The 17,508-nt window shown below is 36.3% G+C and overlaps 1 protein-coding gene and 1 pseudogene across 1 annotated transcript; both read left to right on the top strand.

Annotated features, from left to right (window-relative positions):
- Positions 1 to 3,196: 3,196 nt before the first annotated feature.
- LOC129503816 (elongation factor 1-alpha 1-like) lies at positions 3,197 to 4,623 on the top strand. Its single transcript, XM_055316243.1, is given in 2 exon segments — positions 3,197 to 3,431; positions 3,434 to 4,623. Coding segments are annotated over 2 exon segments (1,386 nt in total). The 5' UTR covers positions 3,197 to 3,229; the 3' UTR covers positions 4,618 to 4,623.
- Positions 4,624 to 9,759: 5,136 nt separating this feature from the next.
- The window catches only part of LOC129504004 (protein disulfide-isomerase A3-like), a 119,465-nt pseudogene continuing 111,716 nt past the window's right edge, over positions 9,760 to 17,508 (top strand).

Raw genomic sequence — 17,508 nt, 5'->3', positions numbered from 1 at the left:
TCTACCTATTTATCTATAAACTATCTATCTAGCCTTGAGATTTTCTTGCCATCTTGAGTATGTAAATTAATGTCTGCAATGAACTCTTTAAATATCTCAGCTATTTTTTCTTAAAATATTTCCTTTGTGCATCTCTTTTTGTCTCCTCTGAAACTTCAATTAACTGTTAGACCTCATCACTCTCTTCTCTGTGTTGTTTACATTTATTTTTACACTTTTCATCATTTTGTTTATATGGTTCACTCTAGATAGAATCTCCTGACCTATCTTCCAGGTCACAATTTTTTCTTCAGTTTGTTATTTCTACTGTTATAAGATATTAAGAACTTAAAAGATATGTTCCTATATTTAAAAAAATAAATGTCAAATTTTCTTTGTTTTTATTCCTTCTGAAAACTTTCAAGCATTACTTTATCATATTGGATGGAATGTTAAAAGATAAACTGAGGCGTATTAAAATTTTTTAAGAGTTTATTTGAGTAGAAATTGATTTGAATCAGACAGTATCAGTCTAGCAGATAGAAAAGAGTAGAAAATTAAATACCTTTATAGACAAAAAGAAGTGGCAACAAAGAAGTCATAGTCAATGAAAGTCAGGTTGATTATTGCAAGATTACTTTCCTTTAGGGGAAATTAGGGGGTCTTTCTGGCAGATTATCTACCTGGTGCTGATGAAGTGACTTTTTTTTAAGATTTTATGTATTTATTCATGAGAGACACAGAGAGATAGAAAGAGAGAGAGACAAAGATATAGGCAGAGAGAGAGCAGGCTCCATGCAAGGAGCCTGATGTGGTACTTGATCCCACATCTTCAGGATCATGCCTGAAGATGGTGCTAAACGGCTGAGCCACCCAGGCTGCCCTGATGAAGTGATTTCTAATTGATTGGTTTAGGATTCTATTTTTGGAAGAGTTGAAGATGTAATTATCTTAAGTATCAGTTTGTTGATATAGAGTTTTGCATAAATGACTCCATTTTATACTTGTCTGGTTTTTTAACAGGAGTTAAAATGTTGTTTGATAGCAATAGTTCTAATATCTGGAGTTCCAGTGGATCTATTTCTGTTGCCCATTATTCTTTCTGGCTCCTACTCATAAAGTCCTAGGTACTAATGTTTACGTATGTGTATTCACACCTGTGTGTGTGTGTGTGTGTGCATGTTGAACATTGTATTTGAAAAATTGAAGCCTCATGTCAAACATCATCTTAAGCCCTGCTCAAGTCTTGAGAGTCCCTGAACAAAACATAAAATGCAAAACCTAGCCCCGCTATAGTCTACAGGCTGATTTAATTCCAATGCATTTTTTTGAGTCATAGCCCAAAGCAAATGATGGTTGATCAATTGTCTACTCTTGGAAGGCCCAAGACTCCTTGTGGTCTGAATACAAACTGAATTGCATGTTTAAATATCATCAATGGTCCTTATAGAAAAATTTGTAAAAATAGAGTAAAAAATTACATCTGTCTATAAATAGAAATGCATATAATTTAATATATATGTGTATACATATACATATATAATCTAACAGTTAATATAGATATATATCTATAAACTTACATGAGGATGTAGTTTTATTTATTACTCCTTTCTCCACTATTAATTTTATGCTATTCTTATCCTCAACTATTATATTCACTGGATAGGGTGTTTAAACTAGTAGAATTAATCAAACTTATTTTTTAATGGATCTATGTCTTTAGTTGTCCTGCATTTATTAATTTTCTTTGAACTTTCTTGCAATTTAACCTTCCTTTATTTGTAGCAGCAAACCAAATTTCAGTTGATAGTATGTATCAGCATCCCAGCCAACAGAATAACTCCTTTGGGTTCTGTGTCATGAGAAGATCAAACGAAGAAGTGAAGTTTTCCATAAAGAATGAGGTGGGTAGAACAGGAGAGCCATAACTAATTCCTCACCAGTTGGCCTCAGAATCTGTGATTTTTTTTTTTGAAATGCACATTCCTTGGTTTTGCTTTGATCCTCTTTGTTTAGTATGTCTCAAAAAAGAAAACTGTTGTAAAATGGATATATATGTATAAAAACCATTTTTGAAGTACTAAATTTAAAAGCTGTGGGTATTTCTGTAGCTTCAAAAGGAAAACACTTGGAAGTATAGTAAAAGGTAATGAATACATAAATGTAACTTATTATAGAAACATAATCTGGAAATTCAATATCTCATAATAAAAAGAGTTATTTTTTAGCTATTGAATATACCCAGTGCCAAACGTGTTTGGCTTAGAATAGATGTCAATTTATGACAGATACTGTAGTGAACATCCTTATAGTGGGTCAGGGTTTGCAAGTAACATGTAATTCATTTCCTGATTGTCAGATTATCTCATAGTAGATTTAAGTCTCTCAGATTAGTTTGTATCTAGCCAGAAGAAATAATGTTATCACCAAATATATTTTTTATGTTCTTATGTTGATAACAAGCACTTTTCTTACAGCAGATAATGTTTCCTCTGACAGATTTTTAAACCCAAGAGGAATGGCTTTAAGATTAGATGCTATTGGCCCATGGAATTTCCAGAGAGTAAAACCAGGAGTCTTTTTCTTTAAGACTTTCTCAAATCCATGAACTCTCCAGGTATATTCTCCCTTGTACAGATCATGGCTTCTTTGTTTGCATGATCATATCTTTAAATTGCCTCTTTGACTAAGTGTCTTGCTTGAACTGTCTTCAAACCACGACTTGCTTGTTTCTACTGGTCACCCTAACTCTAACAGATTTGCAATGTTACCAAATATAGATTTTGAAAAGTCATTGAAATCACTTGAAGCTGGTAAAACTTCTTCTACATGTTTGGAAAATTAGACTAATAATATTTCTACCTGGTAAGTGAGGCCACTGTCAAACAGTAGCCTTTCAATGAGACAAACCTGGATTTGTTTATTGACTCCGTCTCTACCTCCTCTTCTAAGGGGATAATATTTTCCTCTCATGCAAGAGACATTATGAGGGTGAATTAAATGGTACAACTTGTGTAAAGTAACAAGAAAACATTAGGAACTCAATAAATTATGTATATTTTGTTTTGGTACTCCACCAGACTGAAATACCAAATTTCCTGGAAAAAGCATCTGAAACCCAAACCTATTTTCCTCCAGAATTTTTAAATAACTCAAATACTTTGCTAGAAAAATAATATTCACTTTTTTTGCAACGGGTTTGCTGCCGGAACACAGGTGTTGTGAAAACCACCGCTAAACCTAAACCAAAATGGGAAAGGAAAAGACTCACATCAACATCGTCGTCATTGGACACGTAGATTCGGGCAAGTCTACCACTACTGGCCATCTGATCTACAAATGTGGTGGGATCGACAAAAGAACTATTGAAACATTTGAGAAGGAGGCTGCTGAGGTGGAAAAAGGCTCCTTCAAGTATGCCTGGGTCTTGGATAAACTGAAAGCTGAACGTGAAGTGGTATCACCATTGATATCTCCCTGTGGAAATTTGAGACCAGCAAGTATTATGTGACCATCATTGATGCCCCAGGACACAGAGACTTTATCAAAAACATGATTACAGGCACATCTCAGGCTGACTGTGCTGTCCTGATTGTTGCCACTGGTGTTGGTGAACTTGAAGCAGGTATCTCCAAGAATGGGCAGACCCGTGAGCATGCCCTTCTGGCTTACACACTGGGTGTAAAACAACTAATTGTTGGCGTTAACAAAATGGATTCCACTGAACCACCCTACAGCCAGAAGAGATACGAGGACATCGTTAAGGAAGTCAGCACCTACATTAAGAAAATTGGCTACAACCCTGACACAGTAGCATTTGTGCCAATTTCTGGTTGGAATGGTGACAACATGCTGGAGCCAAGCGCTAACATGCCTTGGTTCAAGGGATGGAAAGTCACCCGTAAAGATGGGAATGCCAGTGGAACCACACTGCTTGAAGCTCTGGATCGCATTCTGCCACCAACTCCTACAACTGATAAGCCCTTGTGTCTGCCTCTCTCGGACGTCTACAAAATTGGTGGTATTGGTACTGTCCCAGTGGGTTGAGGGGAGACTGGTGTTCTTAAGCCTGGCATGGTGGTCACCTTTGCCCCAATCAATGTTACAACTGAAGTAAAGTCTGTTGAAATGCACCATGAAGCTTTGAGTGGGGCTCTCCCTGGGAACAATGTGGGCTTCAATGTCAAGAACGTATCTGTCAAAGATGTTCGTTGTGGCAACACAGCTGGTGACAGCAAAATTGACCCACCAGTGGAAGCAGCTGGCTTTACGGCTCAGGTGATTATCCTGAACTATCCAGGCCAGATCAGTGCTGGATATGCACCTGTGCTGGATTGTCACACAGCTCACATTGCTTGCAAGTTTGCTGAGCTGATGGAGAAGATAGATTGTCGTTCTGGAAAAAAGCTGGAAGATGGTCCCAAGTTCTTGAAATCTGGGGCTGCTGCCATTGTTGATATGGTTCCTGGCAAACCTATTTGTGTTGAGAGCTTCTCTGACTATCCTCCTCTGGGCCATTTTGCTGTTCGTGACATGAGACAGACAGTTGCTGTGGGTGTCATCAAAGCAGTGGACAAGAAGGCAGCTGGAGCTGGCAAAGTCACCAAGTCTGCCCAGAAAGCTCAGAAGGCTAAATGAGTATTATCCCCAATACCTGCCACCCCAGTCTTTTTTTTTAAGATTTTATTTATTTATTCATGAGGGACACACACACACGGAGAGAGAGACAGAGGGAGAAGCAGGCCCCAAGCGGGGAGCCCGACGTGGGACTCGACCCCAGGTCCCCAGGAACATGCCCTGGGCCGAAGTAAGGCACTAAACCACTGAGCCGCCTGGGCTGCCCTGCCACCCCAGTCTTAATCAGTGGTGGAAGAACAGTCTCAGAACTGTTGGTGTCAATTGGCCATTTAAGTTTAATAGTAAAAGACTGGTTAATGATAACAATACATCGTAAAACCTTCAGAAGGAAAGGAGAATGTTTTGTGGACCATTTTTTGTGTGTGTGCATGTGTGGCAGTTTTAAGTTATTAGTTTCTAAAATCAGTACTTTTTAATGGAAACAACTTGACCAAAAATCTGTCACAGAATTTTGAGACCAATAAAATAAAAGTTTAATGAGAAACCTGTGTCTTCTTTTGGTCAACACTGTAACCTTGTATAGTATTCAGGTAAAAGATTGTGGAGTTGCACAGAACCTATTGCTAGTGTTTAAGTTGAAATTTGTTTTCCTTGATGGGAACTTGAAGTTTTTTCATCTTGTTTAAGGGAAAGAAAGTTTAAATACATAGTAAAAACAATGCTACGGGAAAAGGGGGTCTGTTGGTGCAACACACTTTCTCTTAGATAAGCAGAGTAACACCATAAGATAGTTTATAAAAACAGGTTAAATTCTGTAATACCAAAGTCAGTGTGTTGCATATAATATTTGTATTCTATCATTATGAAGTAAACTTGTTAATCTAAAAAAAAGAGAAAAATAATATTCAAGAAGCTTGTTATTGTTATTACTGGTTTATAATCATTGAGCAAATGAGTGTGATGATGTTTATCTATAGCAACTGCAAATACATTAGCACCTCAGTCCAGTATTATATTGAAGGTTTGTTTGTTCATTTTTCCCAATGAGGAGCTGTTTTCCTCATAGTACCTGGGAAGAAGACATTGAAATGAGGTAAATATTAAACTAAGCAAGTGTAGCTCAGCAAATCTGCAAAAAGAAGGGGGGAAAAAGCACCTGATTGATTAGGAATTGTCCTATAAACTTTTGGTCTTTTTAGACCTTTCTTCTCTGTTTTTTCTCTCTTCTCTGGGGCCATGAACCTGCTTCTAATTGTTCTTATGAGGATCAGGCTGGGAAGCATTAGGATTCACTAAAAATCAGAAGAAAAATACATGAATAGGATAGAAGGAAAGAGAGCTGTTCCCTCTGAAAATACAGTTATTAGATAAGCTAATGCTTCAAAATAGAAGGGCAAAAATAGCCTCTGCCCCAGGTTGGAAATGTTATGTTCTTTAAATCCAATTTATTATGTTTTGTGCCTAAATCCCCTTGGAGAGAAAGGCAAAGAAAACTCATGAGTGTCTGTTGTAGGGGAAAAGCTAAATGCACGAATTGTATGTATGCTTAGTTTGGCACACTGTGGCACACTGACATGGCTGTCAACTCTGGAGTAATGTTTATGGGTCTGGAACTCATAAAGGTGCTCTGGAGTTATGGATTCTGGATACACTAGTATGTAGGTGATATACAAGACTACTCCACTGGCTTAAAATCAAATAATACCATATTCACCCTGCCTAATAGTTTATTGCATAGGTGATTTGAGTAGATTATAAACTTAAGAAAAGGTCTGAGGAAACCAGACTACCAACACTGCTCACTAACACTGGACCAATCATGTAGCAATTATCCATGAATATTCATTATGTTAATTTGCTTTGACACTGATAATTTGTGTGACCTTATTTCATTCACCATCTACGGGGTTCAATTTTATTTTCTATAAAACGGGGGTCTGAACTGGACACAGTTTCCAGTTTCTGTCAAGTCCAAAGCACTAATTTTATATATTGTTGAATTGTACTATGTATCTCTTGTTGGCTGTTTATTAAATGCTTATAGGTGGATCTTCAAAAGCCCATGATTAAGTGAGACATTCTAGTTGTCATTCTGGATGAACAAAAAGGGCCTGATTTATGCCCTAAAAATATTTTTATTGTCCAAAAGTCTGTGTGGCCAGGAAACATATTTGGTTTAAGTGGTTGGTTTTCTTATTGAAAAATAGCACTAAATGTTTCATCCTGTTTTATCTATTCGACACAAATTCTTTGAGGCTACTTTTATGAATGTATGACTTTTCACCTATTATGTCTCAGAGACTAGAATACAATTGAAAAATACTTCTTTTGCTAACAGACATTTGAAAGGGGGGGGGAGGTGATTTTTCCAAAAAGGAGGTAGCAATATGAGGATGAGCATTTGTTATCCATTTTGTATTGCAGAGATTTCAAAAGACCCTCTTGTTCTTTCATTTATTCCTCAAAGTGTGTTTACTACCTATAGGGTCTTATCAAGTACCTTCAGATCAATAAATCTCTGTTTTCTCATGTCAAAATGTTGATAATGTCAAGAACTAGTTCAAAGGTTCAAATTATTTGGTATTAAATAGTATTACATGAAACTGAATGCATATATGTATGAATTTATTATTCAATACAATTTTACCAAACTATGCAGGATTTTTAGCAAGCCCTTAATCAATCTGTTATTTCTGAATGAAGCAGTCATTGAAGAAAAAAAGATGATAAAGTATATTTTTGATGCTCTAATATACAGAAAAGTGGTTAAGATTCAGAATCAGAGTGAGACTATTTAAATTTGAACTAACTTTTCCCGAGCATCGAAGTGAAGGCAGACATGAAGGTAAGAATTCCTCCAAGCAGTGTCTCACTTTACCTTCTTAATCCTCTTATGTGGTGAATACTGTTCTTTTATAAGTTAGAATATTGAGTTTTGGAGCTCAAGGATTCTTTCCAAAGTCTTACTAAATATTTTCTCAATATTTAGATCTGCTAGATAAAATGTAAGGCATCCATTTAAGCTTATATCAGATAAACAACCATTATTTTTATTTTTTAAAGATTTTATTTATTTATTCATGATAGACAGAGGAGGAAGAGAGAGAGAGAGAAAGAGAGAGAGAGAGAGAGAGGCAGAGACGACACAGGCAGAGGGAGAAGCAGGCTCCATGCCGGAGGCCCGACGTGGGACTCGGTCCCGGGACCCCAGGATCACGCCCTGGGCCGAAGACAGGTGTAAAACCGCTGAGCCACCCAGGGATCCCCTATTTTTATTTTATTATAGGAAATGCCAAATATTACAAAGGATATACTTATATTTGAAGAAAAAATATTATTTGTTTATCTGAAAGTCAGATGTAGCTGTGTACCTGTATTTGCATTTGCTATATCTGGCAACCCTACTTATAATTATACCTAGAACTTTACACTGGAATGCCCCTGTATTTCCACTATGTACTATATAATTTAGACAAATAGAAACAGATATTTAGTACAGATGCTGCAAAGTTTAGAGAGTGCATAGAACTTAGACATGGAAGAAGCAACAAGCCTATTTCACTACTAGCTGGCTGAATAGCCTTAGGAAATAGCTCAGTGCTTTAATACCTAATTTGTTTGCTATGAATTGACAATGTTTGAGTAACTGACCAAAAATAAACTACCTAAAAACTAAGTGACTTAAAAAATAATTTATTTGCATGTTTATATTTCATGATTCTATGGCTCAGTAATAGTAGAAGGGCTCAGATAGGAGATTCTTTTACACATGGTACCAACAGAACAAATTTCGCAGTTGTCAGCTGGTAGCCAAGCCCATCTAGAGTTTAGAAAATCATGGGATGAGCACTAGGTGTTATGCTATATGTTGGCAAATTGAACTCCAATTTAAAAATATATATAAAAGAAAAAAAGTTTTCTCTAACACCTATTGCCTGTGTGGTTGGAGCTAAAGGCCAAACTCTTCATCTATGTATTGTCTCACTAGCATGGCAATCATCCTTCTTACTTGGTGCTCAGGACTCAGAGATCAATGAAGAAGCAGTAGGTTTATTATGATTAAGCCCAGAAGTATCTGAGCATCACTTCTGCTGCACCTATTATTCAAAATATTCATATACTAGCCCTGATTAAAGGGAGACAGACAATCTAAGGAATGTACAAGAATTCAAAGATTAAAGACAGGATAAGGAAAATTTAGTGATAATCTATGAAACACAACTTATAAGCTATAAATAAATGTTCATTTCTATTGTTTTATATTTTTCATGTTGAACATGTATTTATCATTTTTCCTGTTTATATTTCATGACTGATTAGTGTGTGTTCGGTGATTTTATATGTATGTGTATATATATATATTTATGTATACACACATGTAAGAGGAAATATATATACATAAATATATACATAAATATATATAATAAATATATAATATATAATAAATAAATATATTTATACAACTTAACAAAAGGAAATAAAATTCGAAATACTATTATATGCCCAAATTAACTTTAAATCTTCTAGAAGGGAATCATAAGTCAGGTAAGACACCACAGGGAAAGCCATAAAAGAGGTATCTAAAATGATCTGGGGTTTCATAATAGGGAGTGGTTCTCTCCATTGGTGGGGAATCATGAATTATTAGGATGCCCTGGTTTTGGGAGTCTCCAGTCTATAGAGAGGGGTCTTCCTTTAACTCTATAAAATAGTTTCCTCTGATTGGTACAGGAAGCTATTAATAAATTGAAAACTCAGGAAAAGTTTCATAAAGCTTATTATGTTTGAACTGAGTTGGCCTCTAGTAGAGGGAAGTGTGTCATCGAAGCAGAGAGTATAAACGGACTAGACAGTGATACTGGAAATAAGGGCTGTGTGTAGTCAATGGGCACATAGTGTGTGGAGACAGAGCAGTAGATGAACCAGGAATGAGGTTGGGGAACTTGTGAAGATGAGTTTATATGCTGCAAAGGTGCTACACTTGTATTATCTAGAGAGGCTGTGGGTTGGCTCTTTGATAACATAAGCACTGCAGTTACATACTTATTTGTATGTTGTAGAAAAGAAACTCTTATTGTAGTGTGAGTACTGAAATGAAAAAGGCAGCTTTGTGGCAGGCAATGCTTGAAGAGCACTTCTATCCAGAAGACAAAATAATACATAATGAAAGCAATGGCATAGGAAGTAAAAGGACAGGGTAAGATGGCAAACTCTATGGCGTTTCTACAAATGCAAATAAATCACAAGGATTCAGTGATCAAAGCTGAGACTACAGTGAAGTTGGCAGTAGATCATGAGGTCAGTATGCTGAGCGTGATCTGCAAGAAGATGACTTGAATTTGAGGATGGCAAGTCCTCTGTGTAAGACCATGAAAAAACTGAGAAAGGGTAAAATGTTCCAGAGATACAGTTTTGTCATCATTAAAGAGAAAAGGAAATTGTCATAGACAGCCTAAAAAATCTTCCAAGACCAAATTGATGCTAGGTATTTATTCAATGCCAGGCACTGCTTCAGGTAGGCATTATCAAGGGTCTTGCTATAAAGGATCAAAGAGTAAAGCGAGGAGAATGAAAAGTTAGTGAAGACATAAATTTGTATATAGACATAGAGGATAATTTTATGCATCAAGAATCACTAAAAATAAAGGTGGTGGGACAGGAAATGGTGGCAGCAGACACATGTAAAGTCGAGTAGTTCCAATACAGGTTTTAGGATTCCCTCCCTGAAGAGGGAGCATTGGAGCTGAGAGCTTAACTGATGAAAAGGAATACTGAAGAAAATTATCTGGGAAGGGCCACCATATGCAGAAGGTTCTGGAAGTACAAAGATTCCAAGAGAGAGGAGCTTTGCATATTTGCTTGTGGCTGGAGACTGTGCAGAGCAGATAAGCCATAGGGTAGGGAGAAAAGAAACTAATAGCTAAGGGTGAGCAGGGTGGAGGCAGGAATTTTTAAGATTCCTGGTGGTCTAGAGAGAATAATCCTGTATAAAAACCCTTATCACAAGCTTGCTAAGGCATCAGGCTTTACAATATTCCTCTGATCAAACAAATATAATGTCTGCAGTTAGTAACTCACTCAAAGGATATTATCTCACAGAGCTTGAAATTACTTTTAATGGCTTTATTTACTCTTGAGAATTTTTTTCCTATTCTATTTCCTGCTCACATTCATACATGTACACAAGTGCAGAAGGTAAAGACAAAATTAATTTAGTCACTAAGATGAAAACCTCCCCACCACTGATGTTGGCTCTCTGGTTCTGCCATCCGACCATCCAACTGGATTGGGGTTAATGTTAATAGACCCATTGTGTGTGCGGGCAATAAAGGACACTCCACTCATGCCGAGTCTAGAATACAAAACACAACCATTCCCCTCAGAGCCAAGTTTGGAGTACTTTTTCTTAGAGGTTTTCATTTCTCTTCCCCTACACCACAAGGATAGATTGTCATTTGATGATGCCAGAGGGCAAGCAGAATCATGTCACAGCCTTTATGTTAACACTGACCAATATCACTGAGGTGGGTCAAAGAGAAAAGGTCAAAAGCAGTCTTGTCCAAGCACAAAGATCATTTAGGACTATTAACTGGCGGTTGCCAGAGAAAAGGAGAGAGGGAAGCCACTTGTGAGGATGAGAACTGGGTGCTGATGTATGGCAGTGTTGAATTACTAAATTGTACACCTGAAACTAATATTACACTATATCTTAACTATAACTGGAATTTAAATTAAAATTTTTTTAAAATAAAAGTACAAAAAAGATTAAAAAAAGTCACTTGAGTCAGCACACTGAAAATTGATAATAACTAAAATTTATTTCAGTAAAATTACTTTCACCATGTCTAGGCTGTCATGTCAGCCACTGCCACAGTGTATTAATTTCTGGATTTCCCTGCCCCTTCTCTTATTCTGAATTCTTTATTTTTTTTAAGATTTTATTAATTTATTCATGACAGACACACACATAGAGAGAGAGACAGAGAGAGAGACACACACACACAGGCAAAAGGAGAAACAGGCTCCATGCAGGGAGCCCGAAGTGGGACTCGATCCCCGGTCTCCAGGATCAGGCCCTGGGTTGAAGGCGGTGCTAAATCGTTGATCCACCAAGGCTGCCCAAGAGTAAACATTTTAACTGTTGTTGTTCATGTTGTCTCTGATCCAACACTTAAACTCTGACATTGTACCACAAGAATTGCCATGGACAACACATGATTGATGGTTTGACTATCTTCCCATAAAAAATTACTTGAAAATAAAAGAGCAATGTCAGAATTGGCTTGTGGAGTCCAAATCAGAAGGTTACTGACCCTTGGTTTAAAGCAATTTACAAGTATTCATATCTTAGATTACTGCTTTAGCATCTCCAATTAATTTAAAAAAGTAATTATTTTTGAAATTCCTTGTTATATATTGCTAAACTACTTTCAATATGTGTAACATTTTAAAAATTAATGCATATGTATGTCTATCTTTTCTCATTACTATTACTCTCATTAGTATTACTATTGTTACTTTTTACATATTTGCTACAAGATAATCTGGCTCATATTATTGAATTAAAAAAAGTAACCTTAAAAACTGCAACCTTTTATTTCTTTAGCTTGGTTAACTGTTCTTGCTAGAACATTCAAAGCTACATTGAATAGAAAGGCAAAGTGGTCAGTCATATTCATTTTGTTTCTGATTTTTAGGGAAAATATTTCATTTTTATAATTGTCTCAAGCATTTTGAAGAAGGCTGTCCTGTATTTAAAACCAAACACTTTCACCACTACAGAGAGTTCTAGAAATAACCACCATTAAAGCTGCTTTCTGACATCCAACGTGCAAGCTTGCTATTAGAAGGTCCACTCACAGGACAACCTTTCATAAGGGCAAGTGATAAAAATCAAATTGCCATGTTTACATGTGCTTTTGTCTGTTTTCCCACAAATACCTAAATATTCCCATGTACTTTTATCACTTCCCAGGAGTGAAAGGATATAGGAATTAGAAGTCTGGTCATATCTTCTTTTTAATTACTTAGTGAAAAGAGATAATGAACTAGAGAGCAAAATGGAAAAGGCAAAGATAGGCATTCACAGAGGAGCCTGTCGAGAAGCTGCACTTGCCACACAGCTTCACGACATGTCAAGAAGCAAGGAAAAATGCAGCTTCTCTCATCTGGTCCTGTTGTCTCTTGAGTGCTAGGAATTCAGCACTTACAGCCACTTTCTAGAACACTACCTTTCCATATAATGATCAACTAGCCCTTTTTAAGGATATGTCTTACTTCTAGCGCTATAGGGCATACAGTGTACAGCAGTGATCCCTGCCTCTCAGAAATGCTGACTAATCTGTAGTGGATATTACACATGTACAAAACTGGGAGAAGTCATGATGGGAAAATGACATCTGTTATATGCTGAAGTTAGACCAGGTCACTAGATATTTTCACAAGACATTCATAATATGAAGTTCCTCCCAAACTTCTGAAGTTTGGGATATTGTCCCCACTTTGTAAGTGTGGAAGTGAAAATTTCAAAAGTGAAATAACTTTTGGAATTAACAAAGATTATAAAAGAGCTCAAATTGAAGCCATTGCTAGGAGAATAAATAAATAAATGCCTTTATAAGCACATAAGTGACTTAAAGAAACATTTATAATTGAGCAAAGAATGTAAATTGAATGTCTAAGTCGATAATTGGTTTTCTGTAAGAAAAATCCTTTTGAGTGCTTGGGTGACTCAGTCAGTTAAGCATCTGACTCTTGATTTCAGCTCAGGTCATGATCTTAGGGTCATGAGATGAAGGCTCAAATCAGACTCCACGCTCAGCAGGGAGTCTGCTTGAGATTCTCTCTCCCTCTTCCTCCCCTTTTTCCTTCTGCCCCTCTTCTCATTCTTACTCACTCTGCCTCTCAAACAAATACATAAAAATCTTTTCAATACATGAAAACATGACAAATGATATTCTGGAAGATGATGATGGATGCCATTAGCAAACCAAAATGTTGAGGTATTTCTGAAAGATAAAAACTTTTGGAAGTGAAACAGAAAAATAAGACTTCTAGAAGAGATGTCTTTGTTTCTGTGGAGGTGGAGGTCATAGTCACTGGATGTGAGAGCAGAAAAGACCCCAAGAGCAATAGTCACATTGGTAATGTGGGGCATGTAGGGCATGCACTTATTCTTCCCAGAGACAGAGACATATCTCCATGGAGACCATGAATCATGAGGAGGGATGTAGTGATCATGCTGAGCTGATGAGCCTCTGGCACGCCCCTGATTTTAGTATAACTCATACTCCAATCCTTACCATCACCAGTGGCAGTCATCTATAATCAAAGCTTATCCCTACAGTGGTGATAAAATAGGAATTCTATAACACAAAAGGCAGCAAATGTAGCCAAAACAGGGAACATTCAAGGGAATTAAAACCAAAACAAAAGGAAAATTAGTAAAAGGACTAACAAGTGAGAAAATAAATCAGCAGTCCAAATAAGGAAACTTAAAAATAAATATAATGCCTATCATCAAATATTAAATAGAATATTGTGTCATCAAGAGAGTTTTGCAAAAACATCATTTAGACATTTTGATACTTGAAACATAATCACATACACACACACACTCAAAACAAGTGAATAAAAGGGAGAGTTGAGAGATGACTAATTTTAGATTGTCCCAAAACATGGCAGAAAAGGTAAAATGATATAATATGGAAAAGAAAACTCGAGAAATGAGGATAGAATAAAAAATAGTAACTTAAAAATATTTAAATAAAAAAATACACTTTCTGGGATGCGTGGGTGGCTCAGCAGTTAAGCATCTGCCTTTGGCTTAGGGTGTGATCCTGAGTCCCACATTGGGCTCTCTGCATGGAGCCTGCTTCTCCTTCTGTGTCTCTGCCTCTCTCTCTCTCTCTCTCTCTCTCTCCCTCTCTCTCTCCCTCTCTCTCATGAATAAATAAATAAATATTGTTTAAAAAGAAAAATATACTTTCATCATAGATTATCAAGTTATCACTTGATAGTACAGAACAGCATTAATATAAAAAAAGATCAACCTCTAGATACACTGTGGTGAAATTTTGAAAGATTGAGGATAAACAAAACAAGTTTCTGAAAGGATAAAAAGATGTTATCTACTGTAAAAAGACAATTGAACAATAACTTCAAAGTTTATATGGAAATTACTGTGTGGATTAGAATCTCATACCCAGAAATACTAGCATTAAAATAAAAAATAAATGTATTAGACAACAAAATATGTATGCATACAAGAAATCAGAGTATCACAATCACATTCTCCATAAAAAGACAACAGGAATTGAAGGTGGAGATTCTCAAGGAGAGACAAGGAGTGGGTTGTAATCTGATAAATTTTGTTGGACATATGGGCTGTCTGCTTCTATGATCCCAGCCTTAGGTGGGTTAACCACGATTCTGTTTTCATGATCCACTGTAATCAAATGACACACAAATTTTTGAATTCTGATGATGAAATTAAGAAAAGTAGTGTTCAATCAGCAAGTGAGATTATAGGAAAGAATAGTTGGAGAAGCAATGACTTTGAGGGGGTGGGTCAATGAGGTGCATTTCAGTGCTTGACCAAATTTTCCATATCATGATTTCTTTGGAAAATAATTAACGTAAGGCACACTGGGTTAAGCAAGAATTGTTCCACCTTCTCCCATCCCTGCCTGGGTAGCTTCCAGGATGAGGAGGTCAACATCTTGGCATCTACAATAAATTCACAAAACATAGCTTGCCATCTCACATTGCTGCAGGATTTAGACCTCAACTATGCTGAAGAACATGGCTTAAGAACAGATTTCTAACTAAGAGAACTCAGGTATACCAGAAAGAAAATAACATGCTAAATATGTAGATTAGGATATTTTAAAAATCTAGAATACTGTGTGTGTTTGCTTTTATGTGAAGAAAGAAAAAGAGAGAGAGAGATCTATCCAGTATTTTTGCCATTTTTGTGTCCATTTACAAAGCATGTATGAACAAATTACTAATTCCCCTTGGGTGATCTAAATGCTCAAAGTGTTCTTACATTTTTATAGTAATGTGCCATGTTCAAAGCTTGTTAGAATCGCTCTGTTTGCTCAAATTATAACAGAATGTTTGGAATATTAACACTGAAGCCCTTCCGACTTCCCTTTGCAAGAACACTATCCATAGTTGACTAAATTATTTTCCTCACTAGTTATTTATTTTTTAAAAATGGTTATATTACTTAGGCTTAATTGAATTTTGTTTTACAGGTATTTCCACTATCATTCTACGAAGTCAATGCTGAACTGATGAATGCATTTGCTCATTATAATTATAATATATGAACTGTTTGGCAGAAGCGTTGCTGGGCATGAAAATCATTCTTTGAATGTAGAACACTGGGTAGCAATTTTATAATGTTTATAGAGGCATATAGACTCAGTTTCCTACACACACACAGGCACACACACACAGCTTCCCTTTAGCTTCTCTTATCTACTGGGGAATTGTATGCAGAAATAACGTAGAATATGGGAAGGTCATGGGTTTCGAATCAGGTCTTCCTAGGGGTCTTTTGCTGGGATAATCATCTACTGGCTATATGATCTTAGCATTTATTTCTTCTTTATGGAATATAGTCATGAAATCAACCTTATAGGGTCATTGAGGATGACATAAGTAGTATGTAAACATTCTTAGCACAAAGCTTAATACATAATGCTCAAAATAGGGTACTGATACCACGATATAATGTATATTCAATACTAATACAAAATATGGACTCATCACTTACTATTCTGCAGGCATTATTAATGTTTTTGGAGGTTTTCTCTGTTTACTTATTTGCTTGTCTTTAAGTAGACTCCATGCCCAGCACGGAGCCCAACACAGGGCTTGAATTCATGACCCTGAGATCAAAACCTCAGCTCAGATCAACAATGGGACACTCAACTGACTGAGCCATCCAGGAGCCCCCAGGCATTAAGGTTTTAACCCATAACCTCGCAGCAACTCTAGATGAGGGTTATTAAAATGATTTTCATCTTATGGATGAGATCACTGAAGCATAGAGGTTGAAGGATTTGCTTAAAGTTACATGGTGTGACAAAGAATGCTAGGCCATCATTAATAGTTTCCTAAGCATCCTTAAGTTGGTCTTAGTATTATTGACGTTTCCAAATTTAGATGTCCCATGCCAAATAAATAACCAAGTGAGTGGCAAGAGCCTTTTCTACAAAGTCCTCAAAACCTATTTCTCTGGTAAAGAACACTCTTTCCTTCTTTTTACAAAACACTCTATAACTCTAGGAAACCATATTAAAATGGTTGCTAGTTGTTCTCCTATGTCCCAGGGACTTTGAAAAATATTGGATTTTTTAAATAACCATTTCATTCCACAGGTTATGGCCCATCTTGCACTGAATATTTTGCAAAGTCACTGTCTGTTAATGAAACTAGTGTGTTTACCACATAATGCACCAATTTCTCATTTTTGTAACTTTTCAATTACAGTGACCTTAACTTTTCCACTAATTGTATCATATTCAAACATCTCACTTTCTCCTACTATCTCATATCATACCAGGTACTTTTTTTTTTTATCACCTCCACTCTTCCCTAAGCCTTATTAAAGTCTCAAGTTTCATGAGCTTTATATGGCACCAATTTCTCATTTTTGTAACTTTTCAATTACAGTGACCTTAACTTTTCCACTAATTGTATCATATTCAAACATCTCACTTTCTCCTACTATCTCATATCATACCAGGTACTTTTTTTTTTTTATCACCTCCACTCTTCCCTAAGCCTTATTAAAGTCTCAAGTTTCATGAGCTTTATATGGCAATGACTTTCTACCCTGACCCAAATCATCTACCCTGACAGCTATCAGTAAAACCTTTTTCAAAATGTTTTTGCCTTGGCTCAATCTTCAGGAATTCTGATTCAGTTGAACTGATA

This window comes from Nyctereutes procyonoides, unplaced genomic scaffold (assembly GCF_905146905.1).
Source record: "Nyctereutes procyonoides isolate TBG_1078 unplaced genomic scaffold, NYPRO_anot_genome, whole genome shotgun sequence".
In the NCBI taxonomy this organism is placed as follows: domain Eukaryota; kingdom Metazoa; phylum Chordata; class Mammalia; order Carnivora; family Canidae; genus Nyctereutes; species Nyctereutes procyonoides.
This window is presented reverse-complemented; position numbering and strand designations above follow the sequence as displayed.